Source organism: Bufo bufo, chromosome 5 (assembly GCF_905171765.1).
Source record: "Bufo bufo chromosome 5, aBufBuf1.1, whole genome shotgun sequence".
NCBI classification, from domain to species: domain Eukaryota; kingdom Metazoa; phylum Chordata; class Amphibia; order Anura; family Bufonidae; genus Bufo; species Bufo bufo.
The window spans coordinates 507,092,856-507,108,311 of record NC_053393.1 but is presented as its reverse complement, the minus strand read 5'-3'; the positions used below and the strand labels follow the sequence as shown (position 1 = coordinate 507,108,311).

The following is a 15,456-nucleotide window of genomic DNA, read 5'->3' as shown; positions in this document are numbered from 1 at the left end:
TTATGAAGGGAATTTTGTGAATGGGGCTGGGTGGCCCCCTAGGCTACGTGACCAATGCTCGTGACGTCACTGGTCTAGGTTCAGCAGCAAGAAGGCCACAGGAGCACTGGGCCTTCTTAAACAGTTGATCGGCGGGGGTCCCTGGTGTCAGACCTCCAATGATCAGATGCTGATAACCTATCCACTGGGATGTGCTGACTAACCCCCTTTTTTTGCAGATTTACAATGCTGAAGGTGTGGCACTCCAGCGAGTCGTGCACTCTGCCCCATAGGCTGATTTTAATTAGTTTCGGTATAAAGCTGTGGCCTGCTCTCACTACATTCATTGGAAGCCGTCTGGCGCCAGGAGAGGTATGGAGTGGGCTCGGCATGCATGTTGGTAGCTGCATCCCCTGGAAGTAATGGAGGCCATTATGGCACCAAAAATGGTAAAAGGCAAAGTGGACCCAGCATGCATGTGGAACCAACACTTCCTGAACTTTATGGCGGCCATTATGGCGCATAACAGGTAGTATTTAGTGTTAGGTTCCCGTCTTACAGAGATCGCCTTGACGTACGGCAGACAGGCTTGTGAGGAATATGGATTATCATTTACTGGCAGCCCTGATTGTCATTTGATTCACCTTGGTCAGTGTAAATGCAAAATATGTTCTCACCCCCCAGCCATCTGCTGTCAGATAGAAAGCCCCCAGGGGTCCAGGCTTCAAGGAGGCCCCAGGTGGATAAAGTCACACCTCAACCAGCCAGTTTGGAGGCAAGCTAATCCTGCAGGAAAACCCCCAGCATGAGGTCTCAGCCCTTGCCCAGGATCAATGATACCTCCCAGACATGTTGGCACCTACATTTCATAAGGAATTATGAATCGTCCGTCCATCCCAGGCATAATTTGGTTATCTTTTTGCGATCCTGGGGCAAAGCCAAACATCCACGTGGTCCTGGCTTGATGCTAGGATGCTCGGGAGGGGAGATATACATATCTCCCCACAGAAACCAAATATCGGTACCATGCTTGGACTCTAGTTTTAGCCCACATTGCGCCCAGAACCATCTTCCTGCGACATTCTGGTCTGGGGCTATGAGCCCTAAGGGGTTTTATGGGTCATTTTCTGCCAGCACCAGAGAAGGAGGAGTGGACCCTACCCATAGGCGGGGAGGGGAGCGACCGGCTACAGGTCATAAGTCCATGCAAGCCAGCAGGCAGGGTCTTTTCTGAAGGGGGTCACATCGTGCCAATGTGTTTGCAGAGACCGGGAACCAGCTGACTTCACTGCCCCCACGTGACTGCAGCCAAGGACTATTCCACCATTATAGCCCAAAGGAACTTTCATCTACCCGGTAACTGACTTTTGCTCGGCTTAACCCTGTTGTACCCATATAGCCTGTATCTGTAACCTCAGACCACTGTATATATTCTCTGTGTGTATAGTGTTATATCTAGTGTGCCCTTAAGGCGATTAAATATATAATTTAATCTTGTGCTATCTTGTATCCCAATCACGAATCCCCACGTCTGTGTTTCGGCCTAGTTATAAGCTACTGCGGGTTGGTTTCTCACCCTATATAATCCCGTTAGTGGACCGGGCTTATATCAAACGAGAAGCTGGTGGCAGATTTCCCGGGCTGAGGAGGCGCTGGTTGCCTCTCTGTACCCGAGTGGACAAGAGGTGTCTGTGTAAACTGTACTAAGCTGACCTTACCTGCTCCTCTGGAGGGCGTAACGTCACGCTTTGGTAACCCGTGACCATACCGCGGCTCGTGAGCTGGACGTAGGTGACGTCAAGCGGGCACGAGGTCTGCTATTCGTCACAGGGCTCAAAGGATTTTGTACAAAATCCATTTGCCAGGCATCTCACTTTATAAATAAGCGTAGCATAAGCACTTTAATGTTTTTGTGACTATGGCATTATTGTACTTTATCTGGTTTGGTCTTTTTTCTCTATTTAGAGTAGAGGTCATCAGGTACAAATAGTCAGATAATCCCTTTAAGGCTACTTTCACACTACCGTTCAGAGCGGGTCCATCTGATGTCTGCCCAGACGGATCCGCTCATATAATGCAGACTTGGGATCCGTTCAGAACGGATCCGTCTGCATTATATTGTAGAAAAAATTCTAAGTGTGAAAGTAGCTTCAGACGGATCCGGATGACTCTACATTGAAAGTCAATGGGGGACGGATCCATTTGAAGATTGAGCCATATTGTGTCATCTTTAAACGGATCCGTCCCCATTGACTTACATTGTAAGTCTGGACGGTTCCGCTTGCCTCCGCACGGCTAGGCGAACACCCGAACGCTGCAAGCAGCTTTATGCAAGTCAACAATTCTTAATCGTAGGTCTTCTGAGAGCTCTTTTGTGAAAGGCTTCATTCACATCAGGCAATGCTTCTTGTGAAAAGCAAACCCAGAACTGGTGTGTGTTTTTTATAGGGCAGGGCAGCTGTAACCAACACCTCCAATCTCATCTCATTGATTGGACTCCAGTTGGCTGACACCTCACTCCAATTAGCTCTTGGAGATGTCATTAGTCTAGGGGTTCACATACTTTTTCCACCTGCACTGTGAATGTTTACATGGTGTGTTCAATAAAACATGGTAGCATTTAATTCTTTGTGTGTTATTAGTTTAAGCAGACTGTGATTGTCTATTGTTGTGACTTAGATGAAGATCAGATCCCATTTTATGACCAATTTGTGCAGAAATCCATATCATTCCAAAGGGTTCACATAGTTTTTCTTGCAACTGTATAAATGCGCAAGTTGATTTCCTTCATTCACGTGATATGGTCCCTTGATCACACATCATTAATGTCAGGGGTAATTTACGCTACCTGTTGATGTAGGTGGCAATCAAATGCGCTCTGCCATCTCCCAGCTGGCCTGCCCAAACACCAAACTAAAGAAATTTGAGCAAAAACAGAAAAAAGAACAAATGAAAAAGCAACTTTCAGTAACTTAAGCTACTTTCACACTCACGTTTGGTGCGGATCCATCATGGATCTGCACAGACAGATCCGTTCAGATAATACAAACGTCTGCATCCGTTCAGAACGGATCCGTTTGTATTATCTGTAACATAGCCAAGACGGATCCGTCATGAACTCCATTGAAAGTCAATGTAGGACGGATCCGTTTTCTATTGTGCCGGATTGTGTCAGTGAAAACGGATCCGTCCCCATTGTCTTACATTGTGTGCCATGACGGATCCGTTTGGCTCAGTTTCATCAAGCGGACACCAAAACCTCTTGTGAGAGCCCTGAATGGATCTCACAAATGGAAAGCCAAAACGCCAGTGTGAAAGTAGCCTTACTATGTCTGCATTACCAATTTCTATAATATAGACATAAAGTCACCGATTCCCTTACGTCAGCAACTACTATACAATGTCATCTGCAGTCACCTGGTGGCCTCCGTATCTGTGCGTCAGAGGAGCAAACCCTGAAATCGATTTACCCCCGCTGACAAACTGCAGGAAATCGTCCGTGCTCACAGCAGACATGTCCACATCCAGCAGATTCTCCAGGACCTCCTGCGAAAATAATGATCTGGGTTATATTTGTGCCATCTCACATACAATAGCGGGCATACCAACCCAGATAGAAGTTATCAGGGGAGGATATGTTGTATGATCTCCAAACTGACATTATATCAACTTTAGTTCTAAAAATGGGTTCAAGGGCATTCCAGGCCACGGCTTGTCTGATTTAGAAAACCCATTCTCATATTAGAGGATTCTGAGATAGTAGAAGGTGCATAATAGCTACAAAGAGCCTCTCTGCATCTGGAGGACATGTGCTGTCCTGCGTTATTTAGACAATCCATTGATGTGAATGGACACTGTGTAATGCTTCAATTCCCCTGTGGTGGCGCTGCAGGGAAACTGCACACTTACTGCTAGATTTCCCCACAGATTACAGTTGATAGGTGAGGAGACCAGCTTGGAGTCCATTTGTGATCACACTTTTTCAAGGGACGTTTCTAACATGAAAGGTCTGTCTAAGCAGGGGGCGTACCTAAGGGCTCATGGGCCCTGGTGCAAGAGTTCAGCTTGGGCCCCCCCGTTCCCTCAGTGCTTTGTGGCCAGGGACGCACATAGCCTTCCTGCTGTCTGAGGCAAAAATTTAAATAACCCCTTCCCTCCGGCCAGAGGTGTAACTCGACGGCATGCACTTTCTATAATACTGGTGTCTTCTTATGTGGTACAAGGGTCTTTAGGCCCCCTCAGGCTCCTGGGCCTGGTAGCGACTGCTACCTCTGCACCCCTATAGCTACGCCCCTGTGTCTAAGGCCTCATGCACATGGCCGCTCCCATATTGCGACCCGCAAACAGTGGGTCCGCAATATATATGGGCACCGGCTGTGTACACACTGTCCGGAAAGAGTGGTGCAGAACGGAGGCACAGACCCCCACGGAAGCACTACGAAGTGCTTATGTGGGGTTTCTTTCTGTGCCTCCACACCGCAAAAAAAAGAACATGTTTTACTTGTTTGCTGGCCGCAGGCGCAGTGTCCCTGTGATGATGAGATGCCCCCTCCGGTGCAAGTTACCTCCACTGTGCCAATGGGGTTTTTGCTGGCCGCAGGCGCAGTGTCCCTGTGATGATGAGATGCCCCCTCTGGTGCCAGTTACCTCCACTGTGCCAATGGGGTGCTTGAGGACCGCAGGCGCAGTGTCCCTGTGATAAGATGCCCACTCCCCCTTCTGGTGCCAGTTACCTCCACTGTGCCAATGGGGTTCTTGCTGGACGCAGGGTCCCTGTGATGATAAGATGCCCCCTCTGGTGCCAGTTACCTCCACTGTGCCAATGGGGTGCTTGCTGGCCACAGTGTCCCTGTGATGATGAGATGCCCCCTCTGGTGCCAGTTACCTCCACTGTGCCAATGGGGTGCTTGCTGGCCGCAGTGTCCCTATGATGATGAGATGCCCCCTCTGGTGCGAGTTACCTCCACTGTGCCAATGGGGTGCTTGCTGGCCGCAGGCGCAGTGTCCCTGTGATAATAAGATGCCCACTCCCCCCTCTGGTGCCAGTTACCTCCACTGTGCCAATGGGGTTCTTGCTGACCGCAGGCGCAGTGTCCCTGTGATGATGAGATGCCCTCTCTGGTGCCAGTTACCTCCACTGTGCCAATGGGGTGCTTGCTGGCCGCAGTGTCCCTGTGATGATGAGATGCCCCCTCTGGTGCCAGTTACCTCTCCTGTGCCAATGGGGTGCTTGCTGGCCGCAGTGTCCCTGTGATGATGAGATGCCCCCTCTGGTGCCAGTTACCTCCACTGTGCCAATGGGGTGCTTGCTGGCCGCAGTGTCCCTGTGATGATGAGATGCCCCCTCTGGTGCCAGTTACCTCTCCTGTGCCAATGGGGTGCTTGCTGGCCGCAGTGTCCCTGTGATGATGAGATGCCCCCTCTGGTGCCAGTTACCTCCACTGTGCCAATGGGGTGCTTGCTGGGCGCAGTGTCCCTATGGTGATGAGATGCCTCCCCCCCTTTTGTGCCAGTTACCTCTATTGTGCCAATTAGGTGATGGTGATGGTGATGCTGGGCGCAGGGTCCGTGTAAATATAACATACTGTTCCTGAGAAGCGCGTGTGCACGCTAGCCCGTAAATTTCAGCTGCCCTGGCGCTGTATACCTGTTAAGATAACTTACTATTCCTGCGCATGCGCGGTGGCCCGCGAAAATAAGCTGCCCTGTAGCTTGGCGCGTTCCTGTCAATCCCTGGGCGCGATCACACATCGCGCATGCGCGATTGCCCGTAAAAGTAAGCTGCCCTGGTGCGTTCCTGGCACTCTGGGCGCGTTCACATATCGCGCATGCGCGGTAGCCCGTTATTTTCAGCTGCCCCCGCGCGTTCACAGCAATCGGCTGCAAAATATTGGTACCCGGAGCTATGGTGCGCAGCCACAAACATGCCTCCTCTTTTAGCCTATCAGGTGGCCCGCTTCGAGAAACTCCCCCCAGAAATGGCGAGGGCAGCAGATTTTCACGGAACTTCGTGTACATGAGGCCTAAAAGTGACAATCCCTTCACTAAAGAAGGACTCACTGACGATCAGCTGATTGCAGCGGGTTCAAAAGCAGAACCCTACTTTACACATCTAAGGGTCCATTCACACGTCCGTATGTGTTTTGCGGATCCGCAAAACACGGATACCGGCAATGTGCATTCCGCATTTTGCGGACCACACATTGCCAGCACACTCATAGAAAATGCCTTTTCTTGTCCGCAATTGCGGACAAAAATAGGACATGTTCTATTTTTTTTGCGGAACGGAAGTTCGGATCCGGAAGTGCGGATGGCACATTCCGGCCCCATTGAAAATGAATGGGTCCGCACCTGTTCCGCAAAATTGCGGAACGAATTCGGACCCATTTTGCGGACGTGTGAATGGACCCTTACACTGTTGCTGAGTGATAAGTAACTGTTCTGGATGAAAGAGCAAAAATTCCCACAGACACAATCCAAAATCGTGTAGAAAGTCTTCCCAGAAGGGTGGAAGCTGTTTTAGCTGTAAAAGGGAGGGACCAACTCCATATTAATGCCTATGGATTTACAGTGTGGATGTAATGTGAAGGTGTCCCAATACTTTTCTCCATATAGTGCACCTTCTGTGGAGACTAGTGAGAATATGAGGTTTTATTCTGCCAGATTCTGCTCTATACGCTCCCACGCTGTGGCTGGCTATGGGCCTGGCTTCAGGGGTGACCTGCTGCTGGTGGCCACGTCACCACTGAAGTCCGTCATTGGCTGGAGCAGTGCATGTGACCAGGCCAGCCGCATATAAAAAGCGTCGGGGCGGCACGGAGCAGGAAGGTATGAATCTTTTGTTTCAGTGCGCAGGCTGTGGGCACTTGATAAAAAAAATTATTACCAGAAAACTCCTTTAAGAAGCAGAATAAAACATCACATTTTCACTACTCCCTCTTGCTGACATGTTACCTTTAAGTAGGCCACAAGTTAAGGCTACGTTCACACGTCCGCAAATGGGTCCGCATTCGTTCCGCAATTTTGCGGAACGGGTGCGGACCCGTTCATTTTCCTATGGGGACGGACTGGATGCGGACAGCACACAGTGTGCTGTCAGCATCCGCATTTGCGGAGCGCGGCCCCGATCTTCAGGTCCGCAGCTCCGCAAAAGACAGAACATGTCCTATTCTTGTCCGCTGCTGGCGGACAAGAATAGGCATTTCTATAGGGGTGCCGGGCGGGTGTGCTGCGGATCCGCAATTTGCGGGTCCGCAACACACCACGGAAAACGTGTGAATGCAGCCTTAGTCAGTTATGGCTTTAAAATGTTTATCTGCTCAAAATAAAGGCGGAAAATTGAGCTGCGTTTTTACAATATCCGGCACCCATGCAATCATCCTCTCGCCGTCTCTGGGTGTCCTCCAGCCTGTAAGCGCTGATATAGGATATACAGGCCCATAAAGTTTTGTACCAATGTTTACTTCAGCAAGTCCCTTCCTCTGGATCCACCAAAAAGACTAAGGTCTACTCTGCCTCCAGGTAAACCTGAGAGGGGCAGTTAGCTGTTCTGATATATTATTGGGCAGTGCCCGGTGTGAAGATTAAACTTTTCTGAATTCAAATCGCTAGAAAAAGCTCTGTGCAGACCCTGAACAAGCAGCGGATTGTGAGGAGATTTCAGAAGTCTGTAAGACAGGGAATGCTCTTCTCGACCGTAATTTACAAAGTTTCTCTGTAAACTGTGCAATGGTGGTCAGAGGAAGATACGTGACCTACCTCGGAGATGGCAACAAGACGTACATCAGTCATGAACGGAGTAGGGTAGGTGCGGGAGAAGACGCAGTCTTTCACCTTTCTTACATAATTGCTTCGGATTGAATCAATTGGCAATTTGGCTGAAAATTGAAAAGGCAAAAATAAACTATGGTAAAACATGGCCTGTAAGGGTGCCCGGACATGTAAGTGACTTGTACAAGTGAGACACATTGAAACCATGTGTTCCAACTATACAGCCGCATGGCGGTACACAAGATCAGACCAAAAGACACACCTGTTCTTTTCCACATTAAAGGGTTTATCCCATGACTAATGTAAAGCCATCATATAGGACATGACAATCTCTTTCTAACAAAGCTAGAACCAGCCCTGGACCTCCCGTGGATCCAGAGATCTCCTCACTCATTGCTCTGCTAGCTGACAGCTCAAGGGGAGTGTCTCATCAGCAGGTGGCGCTATACACATACATCGTATTGAATAGCTCAGCAGCTATGCTAAATTTTTAAATACATGTAATTACAAAACTATTCAGATCCAGGTGCTGGTTTGAAAACTGCAGAATATTTTTCATGGGACAACCCCTTTAATGTCCCCTGATGAGACAACCGAGTACAATTTGAAGCCTCCATGTGAAAGGGCTGATCTCTTTACCGTCCCAACAAACAGCTGATTTGGCAGGGAAAGCGGTGGCCAGGCAGTTCCTCTGCAGAAGACTCTGAAGTATTCATAGAGGGGGTGGCAAACAAGAGACTCCCTTTTAGGAGTTCCAAATACAGCATGTGGACAGGGGTTGTCCTAATCAGACAAGTCTTTTAATAGGTCATCTGACAGTTTTTAAAATCTTCAGTGGTGAAAAAAGATTTATTCACACAGCTGATTAGTGGGGGTGCCTGGTGTAGGACCTCCTCCTGAGGATAGGACATGAATATCACACAGCTGATTGGTGGGGGTGCCTGGTGTAGGACCTCCTCCTGAGGATAGGACATGAATATCACACAGCTGATTGGTGGGGGTGCCTGGTGTTGTACCTCCTCCTGAGGACAGGACATGAATATCACACAGCTGATTGGTGGGGGTGCCTGGTGTAGGACCCCCTCGTGAGGATAGGACATGAATATCACACAGCTGATTGGTGGGGGTGCCTGGTGTAGGACCTCCTCCTGAGGATAGGACATTAATATCACACAGCTGATTGGTGGGGGTGCCTGGTGTAGGACCCCCACCTGAGGATAGGACATGAATATCACACAGCTGATTGGTGGGGGTGCCTGGTGTAGTACCTCCTCCTGAGGATAGGACATGAATATCACACAGCTGATCGGTGGTGGTGCCTGGTGTAGGACCTCCTCCTGAGGATAGGACATGAATATCACACAGCTGATTGGTGGGGGTACCTGGTGTAGTACCTCCTCCTGAGGATAGGACATGAATATCACACAGCTGATTGGTGGGGGTGCCTGGTGTAGGACCTCCTCCTGAGGATAGGACATGAATATCACACAGCTGATTGGTGGGGGTACCTGGTGTAGGACCCCCACCTGAGGATAGGACATGAATATCACACAGCTGATTGGTGGGGGTGCCTGGTGTAGGACCCCCTCGTGAGGATAGGACATGAATATCACACAGCTGATTGGTGGGGGTGCCTGATGTAGTACCTCCTCCTGAGGATAGGACATGAATATCAAACAGCTGATTGGTGGGGGTGCCTGGTGTAGGACCCCCACCTGAGGATAGGACATAAATATCACACAGCTGATTGGTGGGGGTGCCTGGTGTAGGACCCCCACCTGAGGATAGGACATAAATATCACACAGCTGATTGGTGGGGGTGCCTGGTGTAGGACCCCCACCTGAGGATAGGACATAAATATCACACAGCTGATTGGTGGGGGTGCCTGGTGTAGGACCTCCTCCTGAGGATAGGACATGAATATCACACAGCTGATTGGTGGGGGTGCCTGGTGTAGGACCTCCTCCTGAGGATAGGACATGAATATCACACAGCTGATTGGTGGGGGTGCCTGGTGTAGGACCTCCTCCTGAGGATAGGACATGAATATCACACAGCTGATTGGTGGGGGTGCCTGGTGTAGGACCCCCTCGTGAGGATAGGACATGAATATCACACAGCTGATTGGTGGGGGTGCCTGGTGTAGGACCTCCTCCTGAGGATAGGACATAAATATCACACAGCTGATTGGTGGGGGTGCCTGGTGTAGGACCTCCTCCTGAGGATAGGACATGAATATCACACAGCTGATTGGTGGGGGTGCCTGGTGTAGTACCTCCTCCTGAGGACAGGACATGAATATCACACAGCTGATTGGTGGGGGTGCCTGGTGTAGGACCCCCTCGTGAGGATAGGACATGAATATCACACAGCTGATTGGTGGGGGTGCCTGGTGTAGGACCTCCTCCTGAGGATAGGACATAAATATCACACAGCTGATTGGTGGGGGTGCCTGGTGTAGGACCTCCTCCTAAAGATAGGACATGAATATCACACAGCTGATTGGTGGGGGTGCCTGGTGTAGGACCCCCACCTGAGGATAGGACATAAATATCACACAGCTGATTGGTGGGGGTGCCTGGTGTAGGACCCCCTCCTGAGGATAGGACATGAATATCACACAGCTGATTGGTGGGGGTGCCTGGTGTAGGACCCCCACCTGAGGATAGGACATAAATATCACACAGCTGATTGGTGGGGGTGCCTGGTGTAGGACCTCCTCCTGAGGATAGGACATGAATATCACACAGCTGATTGGTGGGGGTGCCTGGTGTAGGACCCCCACCTGAGGATAGGACATGAATATCACACAGCTGATTGGTGGGGGTGCCTGGTGTAGGACCTCCTCCTGAGGATAGGACATGAATATCACACAGCTGATTGGTGGGGGTGCCTGGTGTAGGACCTCCTCCTGAGGATAGGACATGAATATCACACAGCTGATTGGTGGGGGTGCCTGGTGTAGGACCTGCTCCTGAGGATAGGACATGAATATCACACAGCTGATTGGTGGGGGTGCCCGATGTAGGTCCCCGCCTTTGAAACTAGATTTTAAACCAGGATTAATAATTCAGCACCCAGAGGTTGATTATTTTGATAATATTTTCAGACAGAACCTATCAAGTACAGAATGAGCGTACCGAGATCATCGTCCAGCGACGCGCTCCATAGACCCAGGGCTGATACTTTGTGTTTCCTTTGACAGTGGTCACTGCTGTTCAGCGTATTGATGAGGAATGTCTGCTTGCCGTTCCTTGCCCTTGGAGGGATGTTAGGTTTCCAGGTCAGGCCGCAGATGCCCTGTGCTGCCCACAGACACACCAGAGCACCGCAGCCGCCCTGCATTGTGAGGACCTCTTCCCATTTACTCAGATCGCTTCTTCTTCAGGACATCAATGAGGAAACGTCATTCCTCCTTCACTGGGAAAATGAGAGCTATGGTCAAAATAATCCATATAAAGTCAAATTATACCACAAATGGAAAAGTCATCTTTACATTGGGGGTCATTTACTACAAGTTTTACTAAAAGCGTTTTTCTGAAAAAATTTAAAACTGGACAATGTGCGATAATCTAATAAACACTTTAATAGAATTCCATGTGCAATTGGTAGCTGAAGGCATCTGTGTTGATCCCGTGTTCATATGTGCGCACATTGCTGAGAAAAATTATGTTTTATTATATGCAAATGAGCCTCTAGGAGCAACGTGGGCGTTGCCATTACACCTAGAGGCTCCGCTCTCTCTGCAGCTGCCGCACCCTCTCTACAGGCATGATGATACTTACACTGCCCGGTCCTATCAATGAAAGTGGAGAGGGCGCGGCAGCTGCAGAGAGAGCAAAGCCTCTAGGTGTAACGGCAACGCCCCCGTTGCTCCTAGAGGTTCATTTGCATATATTGAAAACTTAATTTATTCTAAAATACACTTACTGAAATTGAGAGCTCCGACCATTCCTTATACTCGTCACTAACAGTGATGGCCAGTTCGCAGTGTTCACCAGCGAACACATGCGGGCTGCCATCTTTAGTAAGGTAGACTCACCCGTCCGGCGATGCACAGGTAAGACCTTACCTGTGCCTGTGCCGCGAGCCGGTCTGAAATCAAAATATGGTCACCAGGAGCAGGCAGTTCCGAGAACAGCCCGATGAAGGCCCCCGGCGGCTGTTCTCGGAACTGCCTGCTCCCGGTGACCATATTTGATTTCAGACCGGCTACCTGTGCATCGTCGGACGGGTGAGTCTACCTTACTAAAGATGGCAGCCCGCGAACACTGCGAACTGACCATCACTGGTCACTAACAGGAAAGATCCGGTTCGGCTGGTGACATTCTGTAGCAGCCAATGACAGCACTGCATTTAGGCATGTCATCTATGCTATAAGCACAAAATGTTACGTTGTTTTTGTGTCTTTAGGAATTATAAAGACGGCAGAAAGAGGCGGGCTCCCTCCCAGGTATCCCCTTCCAGTTGCAAATTTAAGTTTAAATATCGTGTACACCAAATTGTGTGACATTTTACCCCCAGAAAACAGAAATCTGTTAGTAAACTGGAAGTCGCAGAGCTGGAGAACCAGTGTGGCAAAATGGAGGCCTGATGCAGTTGAGGTTGCACTGTATTGGACTTGATGTAGCAGAGTGGATGCAGGAATGAGCTACAGTGGAGGAAGAATAGAAGATGTGATGCACAGATGTAGTAGGTTTGATGCAGTGAACCTAAACTGATGCTGTGGAGCTAGACTACTGGAACTCATTTGATGTAGCAGTGCTGGCGTAGTGGTGCTCAACTTGATGCAGCAGAGCTGGAGTTGTGGAACTGAACTCTCACTGAACTTCATTTTAAGGCCTCATGCACACGACCGTTGTTTTGGTCCGCATCTGAGCCGCAGTTTTTGCAGCTTGGATACGGACCCATTCACTTCCATCCGTTGCTTCGTTCCGTGGTCCGCAAAAAAAATATAACCTGTCCTATTCTTGTCTGTTTGGCGGACAAGAATAGGCAGTTATATCAATGGCTGTCCGTGCCGTTCCACAAATTGCAGAACGCACACGGACGCCATCCATGTTTTGCGGATCCGCAAAACACACAACGGTTGTGTGCCTGAGGCCTAAAGGGCATCTATCAGCAGATTTGTACCTATGTAACTGGCTGACCTGTTACATTGCTGAGAAAATTACCTTTTTTTCTCTAGTGTTAGGATATATCAGTGGTGGCGAACCTATGGCGCTGATGCCAGAGGCGGCACTCAGAGCTCTCTCTGTGGACACCCTGGTAAAAGTCTATGGTGTACAAATATGCCTTAGACTTTTCCTGCCATTCATCAGCGCAGGGCGCGCTATGGACAGCGCAGGGCGCACTATGGACAGCGCAGGGCGCACTGAATGCAGGCAGGTTATTATAGCTAAATGATAAGGTACATGGAAGATACACTATATTGGTATTCAGGTTAAAGGGGTTGTCCGGGTTCTGAGCTGAGCCCGGACATACCCATAATTTCCCCCAGGCAGCCCCCCTGATGTTAGCATCGGAGCATTTCATGCTCCAATGCTCTCCTTTGCCCTGCGCTGAATTGCACAGGGCATTTTGCGGAGATCTCTCCATGGGGCTGCCAGGCGAGGAGGTTATCCAGCATTTGGATTGATGGCTACAGCAAGCAGGAGGCAGAGCCAGATTTGAGCCATGGACATAGGAGGTACCAGCTACTACATTATCTGTGGTGTTACATAGGACTGCAGGTGACATCTACTACATTATCTGTACTCAGAGAGTTATCACTGTGTTATCTGTGGTGTTACATAGGACTGCAGGTGACATCTACTACATTATCTGTACTCAGAGAGTTATCACTGTGTTATCTGTGGTGTTACATAGGACTGCAGGTGACATCTACTACATTATCTGTACTCAGAGAGTTATCACTGTGTTATCTGTGGTGTTACATAGGACTGCAGGTGACATCTACTACATTATCTGTACTCAGTGTTATCACTGTGTTATCTGTGGTGTTACATAGGACTGCAGGTGACATCTACCACATTATCTGTACTCAGAGAGGTATCACTGTGTTACCTGTGGTGGTGTTACATAGGACTGCAAGTGAAAACTAGGTTCTGTGCCCTATTTATATAGAGCCAGGACGTGAGCCCCCTTTCCGCAGTGCCTCTTTTGGGACTTGTCTACATCTACACAAGTGATTCGGTTTAGGGCGTCTGTCACAGGTTTAGGCTACATGCACATGACCGTATGTGTTTTGCGGTCCGCAGAAAAAAAAATAAACGAATGGCATAAGTTTTTTTTTTTTTTGCAGATCCATTGTAACAGTGCCTAAAACGGACAAGAATAGGACATGTTCTATTTTTTGCGGGGCTGCGGAATGGACATACTGATGCGGACCCATTGAAATGAATGGGTCCGCATCCTATCCGCAAAAAAACAGAACAGACACGGAAACAAACAACGTTTGTGTGCATGTGGCCTAAGGCAAAACCAGCACGGAAGAGTCCTGCCTGCTAATTACGTGGGATCCTGAACAGAAACCAGGGTCAGTTAAGAATCTGACACTTCCGTTATTCTGCTCTTATAAGGCCTCTTTCACACTTGCGTTGTCCGGATCCGTCGTGTACTCCATTTGCCGGAGGTGCCCGCCGGATCCGTAACACCGCAAGTGAACTGAAAGCATTTGAAGACGGATCCGTCTTCAAAATGCGTTCAGTGTTACTATGGCAGCCAAGACGCTATTAAAGTCCTGGTTGCCATAGTAGTAGTGGGGAGCGGGGGAGCAGTATACTTACCGTCCGCGCGGCTCCCGGGGCACTCCAGAATGACGTCAGAGCGCCCCATGCGCATGGATGACGTGATCCATGCGATCACGTCATCACGTGGGGCGCCCTGACGTCACTCTGGAGCGCCCGGGGAGCCGCACGGACGGTAAGTACACTGCTCCCCCGCTCCCCACTACACTTTACCATGGCAAACAGGACTTTAGCGTCCCGGCAGGCATGGTAACCATTCAGAAAAAGCTAAACGTCGGATCCGTTAATGCGCCGAAACGACGTCTAGCGTAAGGCCGGATCCGGATTAATGCCTTTCAATGGGCATTGATTCCGGATCCGGCCTTGCGGCAAGTGTTCAGGATTTTTGACCGGAGCAAAAAGCGCAGCATGCTGCGGTATTTTCTCCGGCCAAAAAACGTTCCGTTCCGGAACTGAAGACATCCTGATGCATCCTGAACGGATTACTCTCCATTCAGAATGCATTAGGATAAAACTGATCAGGATTCTTCCGGCATAGAGCCCCGACGACGGAACTCTATGCCGGAAGACAAGAACGCAGGTGTGAAAGAGCCCTAATGGTAGCAGCCATGGTGTGAACTGACCCTTATACAGCCCTTCAGCCTCTGTGCCTCTTTTATATAGTGCCACGTTATGTGGCTCATTCAAATGGCGCAGGTTCTGTGTCTCCATTTATACAGCCTCATGCTCTGTGCCCCTGGGTAAACATACGCACCTTTCCCCGCTCCCATGACGTCATCCAGCGATGCAGGCGTGGCCTCTTTTGGCAGACCCGCTCCTGCGGAACGTGGCAGGCGGCGCAATGACGTAGCAAGGGGACAAATGGTTCCCGCCAGCTCCTCAACTATATCTGCGTCCTGACTGAACGCGGGGAGGATGCGAAACCCGGTACCCGGGAGAAAGGGCCGAAACACCCAA

At 49.7% G+C, this 15,456-nt stretch overlaps 1 protein-coding gene across 5 annotated transcripts in view; it reads right to left on the bottom strand.

Annotated features, from left to right (window-relative positions):
• The window catches only part of LOC121002814 (protein adenylyltransferase SelO-like), a 49,799-nt gene that overhangs the window by 34,200 nt on the left and 143 nt on the right, over window positions 1-15,456 (bottom strand). Inside the window, exons 1-5 of one of the 5 annotated variants that reach the window (XM_040434390.1) lie at window positions 15,254-15,447; window positions 10,891-11,170; window positions 7,738-7,856; window positions 3,397-3,525; window positions 2,828-2,892 (exon numbers count right to left, since the gene is read on the bottom strand). In XM_040434390.1, the coding sequence (XP_040290324.1) occupies window positions 2,828-2,892; window positions 3,397-3,525; window positions 7,738-7,856; window positions 10,891-11,095 (518 nt within the window). In that variant the 5' untranslated portion in view covers window positions 11,096-11,170; window positions 15,254-15,447. Of the gene's footprint in view, window positions 1-2,827; window positions 2,893-3,396; window positions 3,526-7,737; window positions 7,857-10,890; window positions 11,186-15,253; window positions 15,448-15,456 lie in introns of those variants that run through there. The other 4 variants (XM_040434388.1, XM_040434385.1, XM_040434389.1 and 1 more) reach the window with 4 other exon arrangements.